Source organism: Lepidochelys kempii, chromosome 7 (assembly GCF_965140265.1).
Source record: "Lepidochelys kempii isolate rLepKem1 chromosome 7, rLepKem1.hap2, whole genome shotgun sequence".
Lineage (NCBI taxonomy): Eukaryota > Metazoa > Chordata > Testudines > Cheloniidae > Lepidochelys > Lepidochelys kempii.
Window position 1 is genome coordinate 2,278,153 of NC_133262.1, and position 16,976 is coordinate 2,295,128.

A 16,976-nucleotide genomic window follows, 5' to 3' on the forward strand; every position below is an offset into this window, starting at 1 on the left:
CCCCACTGAGAGTCCGTCCTCCATGTACCAGTGGCATCCCCCTCCCCATGGCCCTAACCCCCTGCACTCTCTTCCCCGCACCTGCCGGTCTTCTACCTCTGCTGTGCATAGCTCAGTTGTGCAGCCTGTCCTGCCTGCCTGCTGCTGAGATCTCAGTGCTGGGGAGCCTGTTCCAGCCAGGGTCACTGAACCCGGGATCCTTGCGGGTGCGCTGAGCACCCTGGCCTCCTGCTAATGCTGCTAGGTCTGATCGGGGTGGGGGGACGGACTGACTGACACTGGGTCCAAACTTGCATCGCCCCATTTTTGCGCCCCCTGCTGGCTCTGTGCATGAGGCAAGTGCCCCTCGCCCTGCCATAGTTATGGCCCTGCTGATGTCACATGGGCTGCAGCCGTGTGTTGACTGGGCCACAAGCAGCCCACAGGCTGCAGGTTGAGAACAACTGCTTTAAGAGTCTAGGCGTCTCTTTACGGTACTTGCCTAAACAGTGCCTCACCATCTACACTACTATTTGTATCAGTGCTGGGGGGGCATGCAGTGTAGTTACGTTACACACTGCCGTAAGGAGTGTGCAGCGTAGACATACCCTAAGAATGGAAGGACTGTGCATTTCTGTCCTGACACAGATAAGAACAAGAAACCTAGCATTAGAGAGGGGGTGCAGTGCTTTAAGTTTATTGTGAACTTGTGTGCCTAGAGACCCTGAGAGGCCCCTGGAGATGATGCTGTGGTAAGTGCGTCACTTAAGAATAGCAATCATCACTACCACTACCTTTATGAACATGCTCGGGAGTGGAGAACAAATGCATGGTTATGTAGTGACAGTGTCAATTTTCATGGGCCAGCCAAAAAATGGACGATTATTGGGTTGGATCTGAATTCACAGATAAGCAGCAGCTCTAATATAGCACTTCTCATCCAGATAAGCTTCTGCGAAGTACATCAATATCTGCTGGGGACACATATATGATAGTTTCAGAGTAACAGCCGTGTTCGTCTGTATTCGCAAAAAGAAAAGGAGTACTTGTGGCACCTTAGAGACTAACCCATTTATTTAAGCATAAGCTTTCGTGAGCTACAGCTCACTTTATCATGCATCCGATGAAGTGAGCTGCAGCTCACGAAAGCTTATGCTCAAATAAATGGGTTAGTCTCTAAGGTGCCACAAGTCCTCCTTTTCTTTATATATGATAGTGCAAGCCAGTCTCCATCCTGAATTTCATCTTCATTAATCTTTTCTGGCTTTTGAGAAATCAGATGGCCAAGACCCCCTCCCCAGATTCTTTTTGTTACTGTGAAGAATATGGAGCAGAGCCCTGAGCACTGTTTGTTGTGAGAGACAAGCTTCACTGCTGTTATGTCTAGGAGATAAGAAAGCTGCTTCAATCTGGCCGAGTACTCGTCAACTCACAAGGTTGGAGACAGAATGACAAAGGGGATGTGGAGGATCTCCAGACAGCGAATGCTGCACTGCTGTCTAAAACTGACTGGCACCAACTGTCTGAGAAATGGGGCCAGCAAGGCCTGCCAGGTAGGTCTATTTCTGGGTGGAGGCAGACCAGAAACAGACATTTTGACTTTTTGGAATAGGAGGATGAAGTGTACAGCAGCAAATATTCCACAGGATTGCACAACACCTGTATGTGTATTTCATCCCTTTGAAAAAGGTCAGGCGGGACGCAGTGTAAAATATTTTCATTTTTAAAATACTTGTATTTTTTAATTCTACATAAATATTCTATTACTGATTTGGAATCTAAGCAATTTTTAATTTTCACATTTTATAAAGCCTTAGGAATCAATCACCTTCAAGGCAAAATTCAACGTTTTAAAAAATATCTACAGCTGACAGCTATGCTGGGTAATGTACAGTACCTAAAACTATTTTATTCCTTTTGGGCTGTCACAGTTTAGAACAGCTGCTAAACAACTTATATTTCAACAATTTCTTTTGACAGCATAGATATTACATTTCAGTTCTTGGAAAACTATTATTAGCCATAAAATTCAGTTTTTAGTATATCAATTTTATAGTTGTATAAGAACATCTGTTCATTTGCTTTAACTGCAACTTAGCAATATGATCTATGTACCTTTGGAGTTCAGAAGGGTTTTTTTGAACCTCATTAAAGCCAAAAATAGATGGGCATCTTTTAAATGAAACTGAAAATCAGACTACAACAGGCAAAATGATGGAAAATTTAAAGTCACAAAAAACATGTTACAAGTAAAATATTACATACGTTTACTAGGTAACATACCTATACGCTATACTACTTTATAGAAAATACAGTGTATTCCAAAGATGAAAGAGATAAAATATGCCTTCTGGTGGCGCTGTTGCTATAGATTACATCAAGGGATAAAATTACCCAGCATTTAGAACAAAAAGGCTTACCTTTTGGGGAAGAGCTGTTGATAATTTTTGTGGAAAAATAAGAATAGACTTAATGGAGGAATATGATTTGCAAAAACATTATCAATTTAATAGAGAGGAAAAGACGTTAATGCTTTAAATCAACAGAAGAAGACTACCTAGAAATGAAGTAATCTCTCAAGGTTAATCATAGCCAGGAACAATTTTTCAGATTGTCCTTAATTTTATAAAGTATAATGTACAGATTAGTTCTAATTTGTTTCCGAAACATTGTGCAGATGAACCATGCCGATGTGTACAAATGGAAGATGGATGCAGGTACACAGTAGCTTTTCTGTGGTTTGCACATAAATATAATATTTATTAAGGTCCTGATTTTTAGCATCTGCAGCTCCCCTGACTCTTTGGGACTGATGAAAATCAATCCCAGTGTAAATACGAACTAGCTTTTAGTTACACAAATTCTGAACTTCAACACAGAATGGAAGCTGAAGGCCTTTATTTATGTAGGGTGACATTCACCTGTAGCCATACAGCAGCACAGTGCAGGGAAGAGAGGAGAACAGTCTGCAAACACTTACTGCTCACTTTAGAAGGGAGCTCCACACGGACTTCGAATAGGCTGAATTTTGAACTGTCAGTTACCCTGCGTGACCATGGAGTAGCACAAGTCTACTGCACATTTGAGTTCTGCTTAATGTCTGGATTCAATGAAAACTCTGTCCATTAGCTAAGACATTAGTTCATAGATTAATTGATGTTAAGGCTGTTAGATCATCTAGCCTGACCTCTTGCATATACTGCCATTAAATTTCACCCCGTTACTCCTCTACTGAGCCCAATAACTTGTGTTTGACCAAAGCATCTTCCAGGCTGGCATCCGGTCTTGATCTGGAGATATCAAGAGATTAACCTTGTTCCAAGGATTAATCACTCTCACTGTTAAAAATGTGTCCCTTATTTCTAACTTGAATTTGTCTGAGTTCAGCTTCCCCCACTGGTTGCTATGCCTTTCTCTCCCAGACTGAAAAGCTTTTAGTACCTTGTATTTGCTCCCTGTGAAGATACTTATACACTGTAATCAAATCGCTTCTCAATCTTCTTTTTGATTAACTAAACAGACTGATGCTAAGTCTCTTGCTGTAAGGTATTTCCTCTAACCCTGGAATAATTTTTGTGGCTCTTTTCTGCACCCTCTCCAATTTTTCAACATCCTGTTTAAGATGTGGACACCAGAATTATATGCAATGTTTTAATATCTGTCTCACCAATGCCATACACAGAGGTGAAATCACCTCCCTGCTTCTACTCACCACTCACTGTTAATATATCCCAGGACCACATTAGCCCTTTCTACCACAGCATTGCATTGGGAACTCATGGTCAATTGTTTGTCCACTCTGATCCCTAAAACTTTTTCAGAGCCATTGCTTTCCAAGATACAGCCCCCACAACCTGCAGGTATGGCCTGCATTCTTTGTTCCTAAACTGCATTTGATTATATTAAAACACATTTTGTTTGTGCTGAGCTTACCAAGAGGTCTAAATCACTCTGATTGACTTCCCTGTCCCTCATCATTATTTTCCACTCCACCAATCTCTGTGTCTTCAGCAGTGATTTTATATTTACTTCCAGATCAGATACAAATGTTGAATAGCATGGGGCCTAGAACTGATCCCTGCATCATTTGATAATTTCCTGATGACAACTACTTTCTGAGATCTGTTAGTTAGCCAGTTTTTAATCAATTTAAAATGTGCTTTATTGATATTGTATAGTGCTAATTTGTTAATGAAAATGTCATACAGTACTAAATCAAGTGCTGTACAAAATCCTAAGTATATTAATTACCGCTACACAACTACCTTTATCAGCCAACCATGTAATCTCATTGTGATGCTGGCAAACTAGGTGTCAGCTCATGCCAAAGCCCCAGGCCTCACTGAATGTTTACAAATGATGGCTGGAAGCCAGGCCAATTCACTTGTGTATTAGCATAAATTAAAGTGATTGTTAAATGTATAAGAGTGTATTTGGTGTTTAAACTCCATGAAAACTAATGGGGTGTTACTTGCATTGTTTTCATTTATCTGTATCCTATGATATCATAGTAGTAAACATTTACATTATGTATATCCTGTAATTAAATAACCCATTGAATGAAAAAGAGGCCTTGTGGAATTCAAATGAAGAATTTTAACAGAAAAGCGCTAATTTCAAAGCAAGTGGTGATTGTGTGTGATACCTGGAGGTCAAAGACTCTAAATGCATTCCTCATTCTCCATCACCAAAGGAAGAGCCAATGTGGGTAGTGACTCTGTCAAATTGTTTTCTGTGAGAAGAAGCTATAAGTAGGGATTCAGGGAAAGATCCTTCATCTCTGGACTGTTTGGATTCTAACAAGGTGGAATAACTGAATAAAGAGTTATTCTGGGTAGCCCTGAGAGACTTTTGGGAAACTGGCAGACTACAACATCTCTGTTGCTGTTTGGAATTATAGACTGCGACTCACCTGTACATATATTTTACCTGCTTTAATTTCTCAATAACTCTCATTTCCTTTTCTTAGCAAAGAAACCTTTAGAATTGGCTATAGAATTGGCTACCAACTATAGAATTGGCTACCAGCGTTGTCTTTGGTGTAAAATCTTTGGTACCAATCAATCTGGGGTAAATGACTAGACTTGGGTCTGGGAGCAACCTAAATGTGATATGATTTTTGGTGTAAGTGACCATTATCACTCAGTCCAGGTGGCAAGATAGATTGGAGAGTCTAAGGGGACTGTTTGTGACTCCGTGGTAAGACTGGTATAGTGATCCAGGAGTTCTCACTTGTTACTGGGTTGGTGAAATCTAATTATAGAACATACCACCACCTTATTTTGTGACAGTATGCCCCCATCAGAACATTAAGTCAGGTTCATTTGACTACACCTATGTTCTATAAAACCATATTGACTGGCATTAATTAATTATATTCCCATCCTTTAATGCTTTTATCAGCTGAATCATGTAACAGCTTTTCCGTATTTTGCCAGGGATTTTAACTGGCCTATTACCTGGATCATCCTGCCTGCCCTTTTGGAATATTGGCACATTAGCACTCTTCCAGCCTTCTGATATTTTTCCAGTATTCCATGATTTATTAAAAATTAACATCAGCAGCCCAGAGAGCTCTTCAGCAAACGCTTTTAGGTCTATTGGTGCAAGGTATCCAGACCTCATGTTTTAAAAATGTTTATCCCTAGTACTGCTGTTTAACATCCTCCTTAGTTACGAATGGACTGCGAAGTAATTCATCATCCTCATGTGACAAGTACATTATCCCTCTTTCCAAATACATAAGTATATAACAGTTGATGATTTCTGACCAGTTTCTAATAGATGTAAATCCACACCCCAAAATCTATGATCAAAATTGGCACTAAATGGCACCCTGGCAGCTCGCTCAGAAAAAGATAACAATAATTGAATGAATGGGCATGGATATAAACTACCATTTTATTGCTACAGGATGTTCCCCTAGGTGGAGGTATGTTGTTAGGGGAGTGTAAGGAAGGGGTTGGATGGACATACGAAGACTTTCAATTTCTAGGTTTCAGAGTAACAGCCGTGTTAGTCTGTATTCGCAAAAAGAAAAGGAGTACTTGTGGCACCTTAGAGACTAACCAATTTATTTGAGCATGAGCTTTCATGAGCTACAGCTCACTTCACCGGATGCACATGCACATCCGATGAAGTGAGCTGTAGTTCACAAAAGCTTATGCTCAAATAAATTGGTTAGTCTCTAAGGTGCCATAAGTACTCCTTTTCTTTTTTCAATTTCTAGTTATACATGGTGGGCGATGTAATATCTTTTATTGACCCAATGTCTGTTGGTGAGAGAGACAAGCTTTCAAGCCACACAGAGCTCTTCCTTCAGTTGTGGCTCGAAAGCTTGTCTCTCTCACCAACAGACACTGGGTCAATAAAAGATATGACCGCACACCCCTTGCCTCACTAACATCCTGGGACCGACACGGCTACAGCAACACTGCATAACATTTCTAGTGATGTCCATCTGGCATTTTTCAGAAACGTTACATTCACTTTCTAAATTAAAACAAAACAAAAAAACCTCCCACTACAATCTAACAATTTTAAAACCCCACGACCCAGTTTGCAGAGAGTAGAGCAGATGACTACACAAAGTTGCACAGATAAGACTCACCAATTCATTACTTGGGTCTTGCATGATTCAGGTATTTGAAATATTACTTTTAATTGAATTTGGACTTAAGTTAGAAACCTTGAAAAATCTGCCTCTGCCAAAGTTCACTACATTTCCTTATTGGTTTGATTTATGTAGGCAGAGATGGCCACAAAAGAATATTCTGAGTAACTACAGCTATATCAAATTACAATTTTAAATGACTAATTTAGCTATATCTAAATCCTTTAACTGAAGACTTTAGTCTGAAACATACAGAAGATGATCAAAGTAGTGAGATCAAAGAAAACTCTTTGCATTTACACCATGCTTTGCTAAATATCGGAGAAATACATTTTATAGTAAAAGTTTTTTTTTTAAATCATGTAATATATGTAAAACCAAGCCTGACAGGTCTCAATAATCGTATCAATTTCCTGATAATTACTTAAAAATTAATGAGTTTTATATGCTCTTCATTTGCCTGAAACCTACTGGTCCAATCCTGCAGACTTACTGATACAAGCAGTTTCATTCAGCTCAACGGGACTGCTTCTGCGAGTAGGCACTTAAGGATCAGGCTCTTTGCATGGGTCTAATCAAGTGTCTACTAAGAAAACTATATGTAGGACTTGGGATGCAAGGAAGTGCACAGTGTCAGTGTGTTATGAACCATTAGAGGAAAGCTATATTTATCTGCCCTCCCCCAAAATACTAGTTTGTAAATCAGGCTTTTATTAAGACAGTAACAAATTTATCAATACATTTCTGTTCACTTTAAACCTCTACTCTCTAGCCCACCACAAAGCTGAAATGTAGCATTGATCATTCATTATGGAAGACTGCTATAATGATTCTGCATTCTGGCAAATCTCAGTTCATATATTTTCCCTTTTGGTTGCTGGTAGTTACATAAATTAGAGCATTACTCAGGTCTCAATAACTTATGGTGAGGGACAACTAATGCAAGACTGGACCCACACCTGAGGGTTGTTCTGTCTTAATTCTTATCCACAGGGCATTTTCAAGGTTTATTATGGTTTCATCTACTACTACCTTGCCACAAAAAGTGGGACTGTGCTAATAAAATCTGTGGATGACACAAAGTTGGGAGGTATTGGCCATATGAGGATGACCAGAATATCATATAAAAAGATTGGGATGACCTTGAAACCTGAAGTAATAGAAATGAGATTAAATGTAATAGTGGAAGATACAAGGGCATGCACTTAGAGACTAATAACAAGAATGTTTGCTATAAGCTGGGGATTTACCAATTGAAAATGACAGAGGAAGAGAAAAACCTGTGTGTAACTGATTGATCACAGGATGATTATAAGCCATCAATGTGATATGCTGTCATAAATATAAAGGGAAGGGTAAACACCTTTAAAATCCCTCCTGGCTAGAGGAAAAACCCTTTCACCTGTAAAGAGTTAAGAAGATAGGATAACCTCGCTGGCACTTGACCACAATGACCAATGAGGAGACAAGATACTTTCAAAGCTGGATGTGGGGGGAGAAACAAAGGGTCTAGGTCTGTCTGTGTGATGCTTTTGCCGGGGACAGAACAGGAATGGAGTCTTAGAACTTAGTAAGTAATCTAGCTAGGTATGTATTAGATTATGATTTCTTTAAATGGCTGAGAAAAATACACTGTGCTGAATGGAATGGATATTCCTGTTTTTGTGTCTTTTTGTAACTTAAGGTTTTGCCGAGAGGGATTCTCTATGTTTTGAATCTAATTACCCTGTAAGGTATTTACCATCCTGATTTTACAGAGGTGATTCTTTTTTACTTTTTCTTCTATTAAAATTCTTCTTCTTTTAAGAAACTGAATGCTTTTTTCATTGTTCTTAAGATCCAAGGGTTTGGGTCTTTGGTCACATATGCAAATTGGTGAGGATTTTTATCAAACCTTCCCCAGAAAAAAGGGGGTAAGATTTGGGAGGATTTTGGGGGGAAAGACGTTTCCAAACAAACTCTTTCCTAATAATAATAATACCAGTGTTAGACGTTTGGTGGTAGCAGCGAAAGTCCAAGGGCAAAGGGTAAAATAGTTTGTACCTTGGGGAAGTTTTGACCTAAGCTGGTAAAAGTAAGCTTAGGAGGTTTTCATGCAGGTCCCCACATCTGTACCCTAGCGTTCAGAGTGGGGAAGGAACCTTGACATATGCTCATGAAAAAGACTAATGCAATCTTATGATGCATCAGGTGAGGTATTTCCAGTAGATATAGGAAGTGTTTGTGCCATTACACAAGGCACTGGTGAGCCCTCATCTGGAATACTGTGTGCAATTCTGGTCTCCTGTGTTTAAGAAAGATGAATTTTAACTGGAACAGGTGCAGAGAAGGGCCATTAAGATGATCAAAGGAATGGAAAACATATCTTATGAGAGGAGAGTTTGGCTTGTTCAGCCTAACCAAACAAAGGCTGAGGGGAGATCTGACTGCTCTCTATAAATAAATCAGAGGGATAAATACCAGGGAGGGAGAGGAGTTATTTAAGTTAAGCGTCAATGTGGACACAAGAACAAATGGATATAAACTGACCATCAACAAATTTAGGCTTGAAATTAGATGAATGTTTCTAACCATCAAAGAAGCGAAGTTCTGGAACAGCCTTCCAAGGAGGGAGCAGTGCGGGTAAAAAAAACCTAACTGGCTTCAAGACTTAGCTTGATAAATGTATGGAGGGGAAGGTCTGATGAAACTGCCTACAATGGCCCGAAGCCGTTCTGCGATGGCTAGTAGCAAATATCCCCAAAGGCCGGTGATGGGACATTAGATGGGGAGGGCTCTGAGTTACTACAGAATTCTTTCCCATGTGTCTGGCTGTTGGGTCTTGCCAAAATGTTCAGGGTCCAACTGACTAATATTTGGGGTTGGGAAGGAATTTTCCTGCAGGTCAGATTCACAGAGATCCTGGAGGATTTTTGCTTTCCTTTCCAGCATGGGGAACACGTCTCTTGCAGATTTAAACTAATGTAAATGGTGGATTCCCTGTAACGTGAAGTCTTTAAACCATGATTTGAGGACTTCAGTAACTCAGTCAGAGGTTAGGGGTCTATTACAGGAGTGGGTGGGCGAGGTTCTGTGGCCTGCAATGTACAAGAGGCCAGACTAAACTTAGTGGTTCTCAACTTATTTATCATTGTGGGCTGCATACCTGCACCCCGCTGGGTGGCGGGGCAACCCGGATCCCACTCTGCTGGGCAGCCGGGAACATATGCGGGCCACAATGTGTTACTGGGCCACAGGGGCTGGGTGGCAGGGCAGGCGCAGTCCAAACTCTAAGCTTGGACCCCAGACACCTGCCAACAGGGCTGGCAGGCTGCCCGCCCTGGACCCCCTACCCTATGGGGCCAGCTGGTCAGGAGCCTCTGACTCCGTGAGGCTGGCCAGGAGCCCTGGACCCCCACCGCATGGGGCCAGCTGGCAGCCCTGGATCCTGGAGCTTGTGGGACTGGACAGCAGCCCCGGATCCTGGAGCCCATGGGGCCAGCCAGGAACCCTGGACCCCAGATCCCCACTGTGTGGGGCTGGATGGCAGCCCCACACCCCCAACCCCGCGAGGCCATTGGGCTGGCCTTTAGCACACAGCTGAGCTAATTGGGCTGTGTGCTAATTGTGCCACATGCAACCTGCAGGCAGCAAACCGCTGGACTGATCATGATGGTCCCTTCTGGCCTTAAAGTCTGAGTCTATTAAATAAAAACTAGAAATGTTTAGATAAATGGACTAAGAATTGTCTAACTTTATGCTAGCTTCTGTAAGTATCTCTGTATGACTGCTGAAATGTTTTTCTGTTATACCTCAAAATTGGTGAAGACTTTTACTGAACATTCATTTAAACATTTTTAGAGCACTCTAAGATTTAAACTTACTGGGGGGAGACAAGAGTTCCAGGTTGTTGTTTCATCACTGCTTGTACTGATGCTGACATTACAGTTGTCAATCTGAGATGCACTCAGTCCGTGTGAGATCCCATTATCCTCTAGCTCTTCATTTTGTTGTCTCTTCATACTAGCCAACATCTGTAGTTCAGATGCACTCAATATGCTTGGCTGGTAGTTTCTCCAATCATACTCCTATGAAATAAAATTGCACATGCAACAGTTAATAATCTAGAAAGGATAATGGAAGAGAATACATGAACAAAACAGATCACTTGGATAAGCCTAAATATATTTTCAAGAAGAAGCTAACCTAGAAGGAGAAAAGCAAAATATTTAGTAGACAGGGTTAATGAAAAGACTCCTGGTTCCACTCTGAAGATCAAGCATAAATACTTCCACAGATTCATAGATAAGAAGCAACATAAAAACAAATACTGCTATGGAGGGCAGGTTGAATCAACAGTGCATGGTGAATCTGCTGTTCCTCATAGAGACTACAATAAGGTTTAGACAAAAAAAATCAAGGTAACTTAACTTGGACTCAACCACATGTTTACCATGGTGTCATAAAGGTCACAAAAAAGAAAATGTATGTAGTTTCACACAAACTATAGCAAACACAGGGTTTTTAAGACAGATCTGGATTCTGGAAAGATATATTGGCCACTTGGTAGCATAAAGTGACATTTATTTTAAAATGTACATTTTAGTTCATCATGTTTTTGATCACTTAAAAGAGGTTGGTTCATAGGATTTCTAAAGTGCTGCAAACCTCCATTAGCTATTGTGTGGCCTGCATTACATTCGTGAGGCTGATCTGTGGCACACATGGAAACCTCTATGACAGAAATGTGAAAGCTCACCATTACCTGTGTTGAAATAGTCTTTTCAGTGAAAAATAAAGTTTTTCAATGAGGCTGCAGGGATACCTGCTTCCCAAAAGAGGAAATCTAAGAACTAAGGGGGACTGCTGAAGCTTCCATTTCATTCAAAGGTGGGTTTTCATTTGATTTTTTTAAAGAGCTGTTCATTGGAGCTTCAAAAGTGACCGAAAAATTTTTACTTAAAAAGTGAATCCAAAATAACGGCGAGGATTTCAGGTACTTGAAATTCCTATAACATGATGTTGTGCTGCTACCCACTTCAGTACCACAAATGGCGTTAGTGATCGTAGTCCAGTTCCTATGAACAGATCTTAACATCAGAAGTAACAATTGCTGTCATCCTTATCAGTAATTTCACCAGTGATGTTTTGGTTACCTCTCATGACAGGCAGTCCCATCAGGCTGGATTTGAGGCACACTGGTGAGGCAGCGCAAGGAAACTTGCCTTGACACTTATATTGTGTTTGTTGTGTTGAGAGACACATCAGCCTCCAATGCCATCAAACTGGCAACTTCAATAAGCTTTACATTTGCTTTTAAAAATGTCTGTAAACATCTAAGGGCCTGTTTTATTAAAAGATGATATGGGCTCAATTACAGGGCAGACGCCTAAGATATACAAGTTTCAAAAGATTTTGCATACAGTCAACAACTTCCCCTCTCTTTAAAGAGATCAAGAAAGAAAGGGAAATCGGATCGCCTAGATTTGTACCCATACTGCTTAGCTTTTCACATGCAACCAATTGTAAAATGGATCACTTTCACTACAGATGATTACATATCACTCAACAAAGAAAATGATTTAGATCTCCATGTGGTGCTTTCCTCTGTCTTGGATGCTTAACAGTACCTCTGGTAAAGAGTCCTTTATGGAATACAGGGTTGTTGACAGAAATAGCATTATTGTTCCTCAGCTCCCCTTCCACTCCAGGTTTTATTGTCCTCAGGATCAATTAGCTCAGTCCAGAGCCAGACACTACAGGATTATGGGGATAGTACACCACTTCCTCATAAAAATGAGTGCTGGGATATGGCCCTGTGTACTGAAGCACAACTACACAGCATGCAGCACACTACACAACAACAGGGGTAACAGAAATTTTGGATGAAGGACTCAGGGACAACCCCCCCACCCTTTTTTTTTTAAACAAGATGATCACACAGCAGACATGACCTTACTTTTAACTCAGTTTCTAGAATGCTATTGCTTTAATATTCAGTTTCAAAGACAGTAGGTACATAGCATATTTTACTTGTGCATTGTGGTCACCATTAAAGAGTCAACAGCTACCACGCAATGGTGTCCAAGATAATGTTATTTCCTGTTTTAATTACAGTAACAAAATTATGGTCTCTGTTGGCAAATGAAACTTTTTAAGGGTGATCACTGTTTTACAGTTATAATATCAGGAAAGTCTGAGCTAAATCATTTGTAATTTTTGGATGCTATGCAACAGTCAGACTCAAAAACCAGAAGCAAATAAAGAGAACCCATTTATTATTTTTGAAAACGTCATCTAATTAGGCCAACCTTACAATTTTTTGAGCCTGACTGTTGCATTAGCTCAAACTTTCCATATTATAGCACTGAAAAAAAAAATCCTACAGTGCCCTGAGCCCATTGATGGAGTCACAGTGCCCGAAATTATGCCCAGCAAAATGCACTCAACTCTAAAAATCACAATGCCAAAAAGCTGAAATATACAAGACAAAATATATTTCAGAACATCAAGATCTCTTTGAGTTGACAACTAGTTGTTATTTCCTGGCAGTTCATTCTTGAAAAAGGCTTTGTAAGCTGGAACATTTAAACTTGCTGCCCCCTCAACTGTTTGAAAAACAGCTAGTAAGTCAATGACAAAGCTTTGGTATGTGTCTCTTTGCCCATTGTTATTTATTATTATTATTATTTATGTACAACACCCACAAAGAGCTAGGTGGTATTCACATACAGAAAACCAAAGTTCCTGCCCCAAAAGCATTTTAAATACTTTGATCTAGAGTTTTTCAGCTTTTCAATTTTTCAAGTGCACACATACACTCATTTTGCAGTTTTTCTGAAACATACAACCACGAAATAAGCCTTGTCCATTTCCCCAAGTTTATAGTCAATTATATAATTTTGGCTCTTTTGTGTCTTTTGCCTTTGCTCCTGTTATTGTATTTATTGTCTTTTTACCCTTATTTATTAACCTCCCCATCACCTCTGCCAGCCTTTTGTCTTGTGTTGGACCACCTCAATTTGTTACATATGTATACAATTTATCAATGTTTTTACAGAGTGTTTGTTTTTAGAGTGCCTTTATATTGTAAAGCACTTGGAGTGGCTTTTGCAGTTGGGAATGGCAGTTTAATAAATTTATGTTAACCTATTTTAAAAAGTGTAAATTTTGTATTACAATGTTTTTTTTCAGTCCAAGCCTCTTTCATCACTGTCAAAAAGTGCTTGACACTCTGATCCAAAGAAGATTTGCATCAAAATAACAGAACCAATTTAAACAAATTTTGAAAGGGGGAAAAGAAATGTGCCTGCAACCTGACAACCGGCAAGCCAAGTTTCAGTCTGAAGTGATCTGAGGTGGTCAAGATATTACTACAATACAGGGTTTATAATGAAAGGGCACTAGGGGATGACATCTAATTCTAAAGTCTTACTGCTAAAAATTCTCCATTTTTATCACACATCTCAAGCCCTTTGCCATATTCCTCTATAGAGAACAGGTCTTTGGATTATCAGATTTTCCTACAATATAGTCTTAAACACTGGGACACTATTTTCTGAGACAGCCAGCCAGGTAGTCTTGCCAAGTCTTCTATGGTCCACAAGATTTTACATCATTGCAGAATCCAGGAGTCAGGGATGTGAATGTGCAAGATTACTGTTACCACTTGAGACTAAATGTGATCTACAAGAATTCCCTTGTTCGGTCCAATGTGGAAAAGCAATGGGACTTAAACAATCTTCTCTCTGTTCAGAATGTTCAGATGTCTCAAACATTTATGGTTAACCAGTGACTTTTAGGAAATCAGTGCAGAAGTAGCTATATTTGTCCTGATCGGGGAGATTACTTTGGTTTCATAATATTGCACAGAAGTTGAATCAATTCTCTCTATACTTCTCTGATGAACTGGATAAGGTCTCCTACCTGAGGAGGTGATACTCACCCAGGGCTGGATTTAGGGGCAGGTGACCCAGGCAACCTGGTTTTGTTGTTAGCGGCAAAAGGGAAAATAGAATGTTTGAAGTAACATGTTTCCGGTATTCCGTAGGTGGATTCATTTTTCACTGACCTCCTAGAACGTTCTGGACCTTTGTAGAATCTCATGGAGCCTTCCAGACTTTCTGAGAACTACATTTTCCTCAAACCTTCGAGAATGTTGTCAGCCATTCCCCCATGGGTATATATGGGGTGGGGCATCGCCAGTCAGTGAGATGTAAATACAGATTTACAGATCCTAGCATGCAAATTTATCATCTTATATGACAGGAATAAATCAGGCATGTAAATCCTGCAAAGTCGCAAAATAGACTACAAATAAAATAAAAATAAGGTATTCAAAAGTTTAACAAATGGGGGGGGGGGGGGGCTCCTAAAGACGCTCCTTGCCTGGGGCGCTATTTGGTCTAGGGCTGGCCCTCTACTCACCTTTGTGAATCTGGACACATTTTAATCCAGGAATTTTTGCACCTGATAGTCTTTCTAATCTATTTTTAAAGGCATTCATTCTTATGATTTCTGGGTAACTGTCCTGAACATTTTAACACTGTATTTTTAGCTCCAGGCTCTACTCCTGTAATATGTGATAACTATCACCACAGTTTAATCCTACAATAGCACAAGCCAGATTCTCTAGACTCTTACAGAATAGAATACGTATGCAATAATCTGAGGTTTTATTAGTAACATCAAGACATTAGTGTGAAAAACCTGCTTTTTCATTTTTTGTGTCAATCATCCATGTGAGCTTTAGCTACTGTAAATATCTATTTTATTAATCTTGCTGAAGTTGTTAAAAGCTTTTCTGTCGATTCTCCCACTGATTAACTTTGTTTTATCGGAACTTCCATCATATTTGTCAATCCTCCTATGTAGTGACTGACTGGCATGGAGTTATTCAGATGGCATGAACTCATGAAACACCTGCAGTCTCTTTCAGAGCTCAAATAATAGAATGTTCACTATCCTTCCCCTTTACTTAAGGGGAAACTGCTTTTTATCCTGACATTTGCCTCTTCTCTTAAGTCTCTACAGAAACAGCTTACACTTTGGAATCTTTTTATAAGAATTCGAAACACACAGCACAGTTTTGTCTTTTGAATCTTTTTGTGCTTATCTGAAAATATCAAGGTTTTGGCAATTGGTTTCCCTCCCCAGTAACACACTTATTTTTCAGGCAATTAAAACATTTAGAGAAGAGAGGACTGGCTCATTCTCTCTCTCCTTTATCCTTCCCTACAATAACCTCTTTATTATTAAATAAAACAAAGTTTGGGGGAAATTATTTTGCTGCTTCAGATGCCCACCACATAATGCTTTGATAGGATTAATCATTTCTTAGTTGATTTTCAAAGAGAGAATTTGAAAATTGAATTTGAAATTAAGTTCACTTTGTATTTTATAAGGCATTTTTGATGTAAAAATATTTTTGCCATGCACTTAAATTTTTCTAAACTGAATACTTCAGTTAGTAATTAAAAGTTTATCTTGTGTTTCTGTATATCCTCTCCTTATGATAAGAAACATTTATTAAGTGCCTGAACTTTGCTGGATTGACAAAACCTGTTATTTAAAGACATTTTTTCAGTTTAAAGATGTATGTAATGACATTTGCATTGTACTAGGTTCATGTGATTTATTCAGTATTATTTGAATGCAGTTATACGTGCGGAAAAGTTTAATTACCAGCTATCTACATGGTTTCAATATTACCCAGAAGGCTGTACTTCCTTCTTAATTAAAAATATTTGACCATAATAATAGAGAACTCTATTAAAACATGAATAAAACATTGCAAGCAACCAGGTCCTTAAAGTTTCCTAAGTAGTTTTCCAATCAATTTCATTAAGAGTTGCTTAAGCATTTTTACCAGTGCTCTGTATGAGATGAACAGAAGACACTGCTTCTATGTAAACTCTCATTTTGGCATGAAACTACCTGGGTCATAAAGCTACTTCACTTTCTTTTGGATTCTCAGAACACTGAAACATGTTTCAACATGGAATATATAAAGACTAGTTACCAGTGACAATCATATTAAAATGGGACTGTCTGGTTACATTTAACAATGTCTCACTTCCAGCATGTTTTCCTGAAACTCAATGGGAGCCCAGGTTTTCGATGCATACAATGTAAAAGCATTCCTAGATCTAGGACTGTATGTGTTCTGACTTTAAAATAATGTACAGAAAAGTCAATTTCAAATCATCTCTCTTCTCAAATCATGCCAAACCAACCTAATTTCCTTCTCTGACAGGGTTACTTGCTTAGGTGATAAGGGGAAGCAGTAGACATGATACGTCTTGATTTTACGGATGCAACTATCATTTAAAAAACTACCCCTTTAAACGACAAATTATATTGGTTAACCGTTTACTCGTTAACAAGCTCACAACCTACCCCTGGC

The 16,976-nt window shown here is 39.4% G+C and overlaps 1 protein-coding gene across 19 annotated transcripts in view; it reads right to left on the reverse strand.

Moving 5' to 3' along the window:
* Positions 1-16,976, reverse strand: part of CFAP20DC (CFAP20 domain containing) — a 170,456-nt gene that overhangs the window by 46,435 nt on the left and 107,045 nt on the right. For all 19 annotated transcript variants that reach the window (XR_012159748.1, XR_012159747.1, XR_012159749.1 and 16 more), the window contains one exon: positions 10,456-10,659. Coding sequence is in view for 15 of the 19 variants with exons in the window: in XM_073350929.1 (XP_073207030.1) it covers positions 10,456-10,659 (204 nt within the window). In the remaining 4 variants the exon portion in view is untranslated. The remainder of the gene's footprint in view (positions 1-10,455; positions 10,660-16,976) is intronic.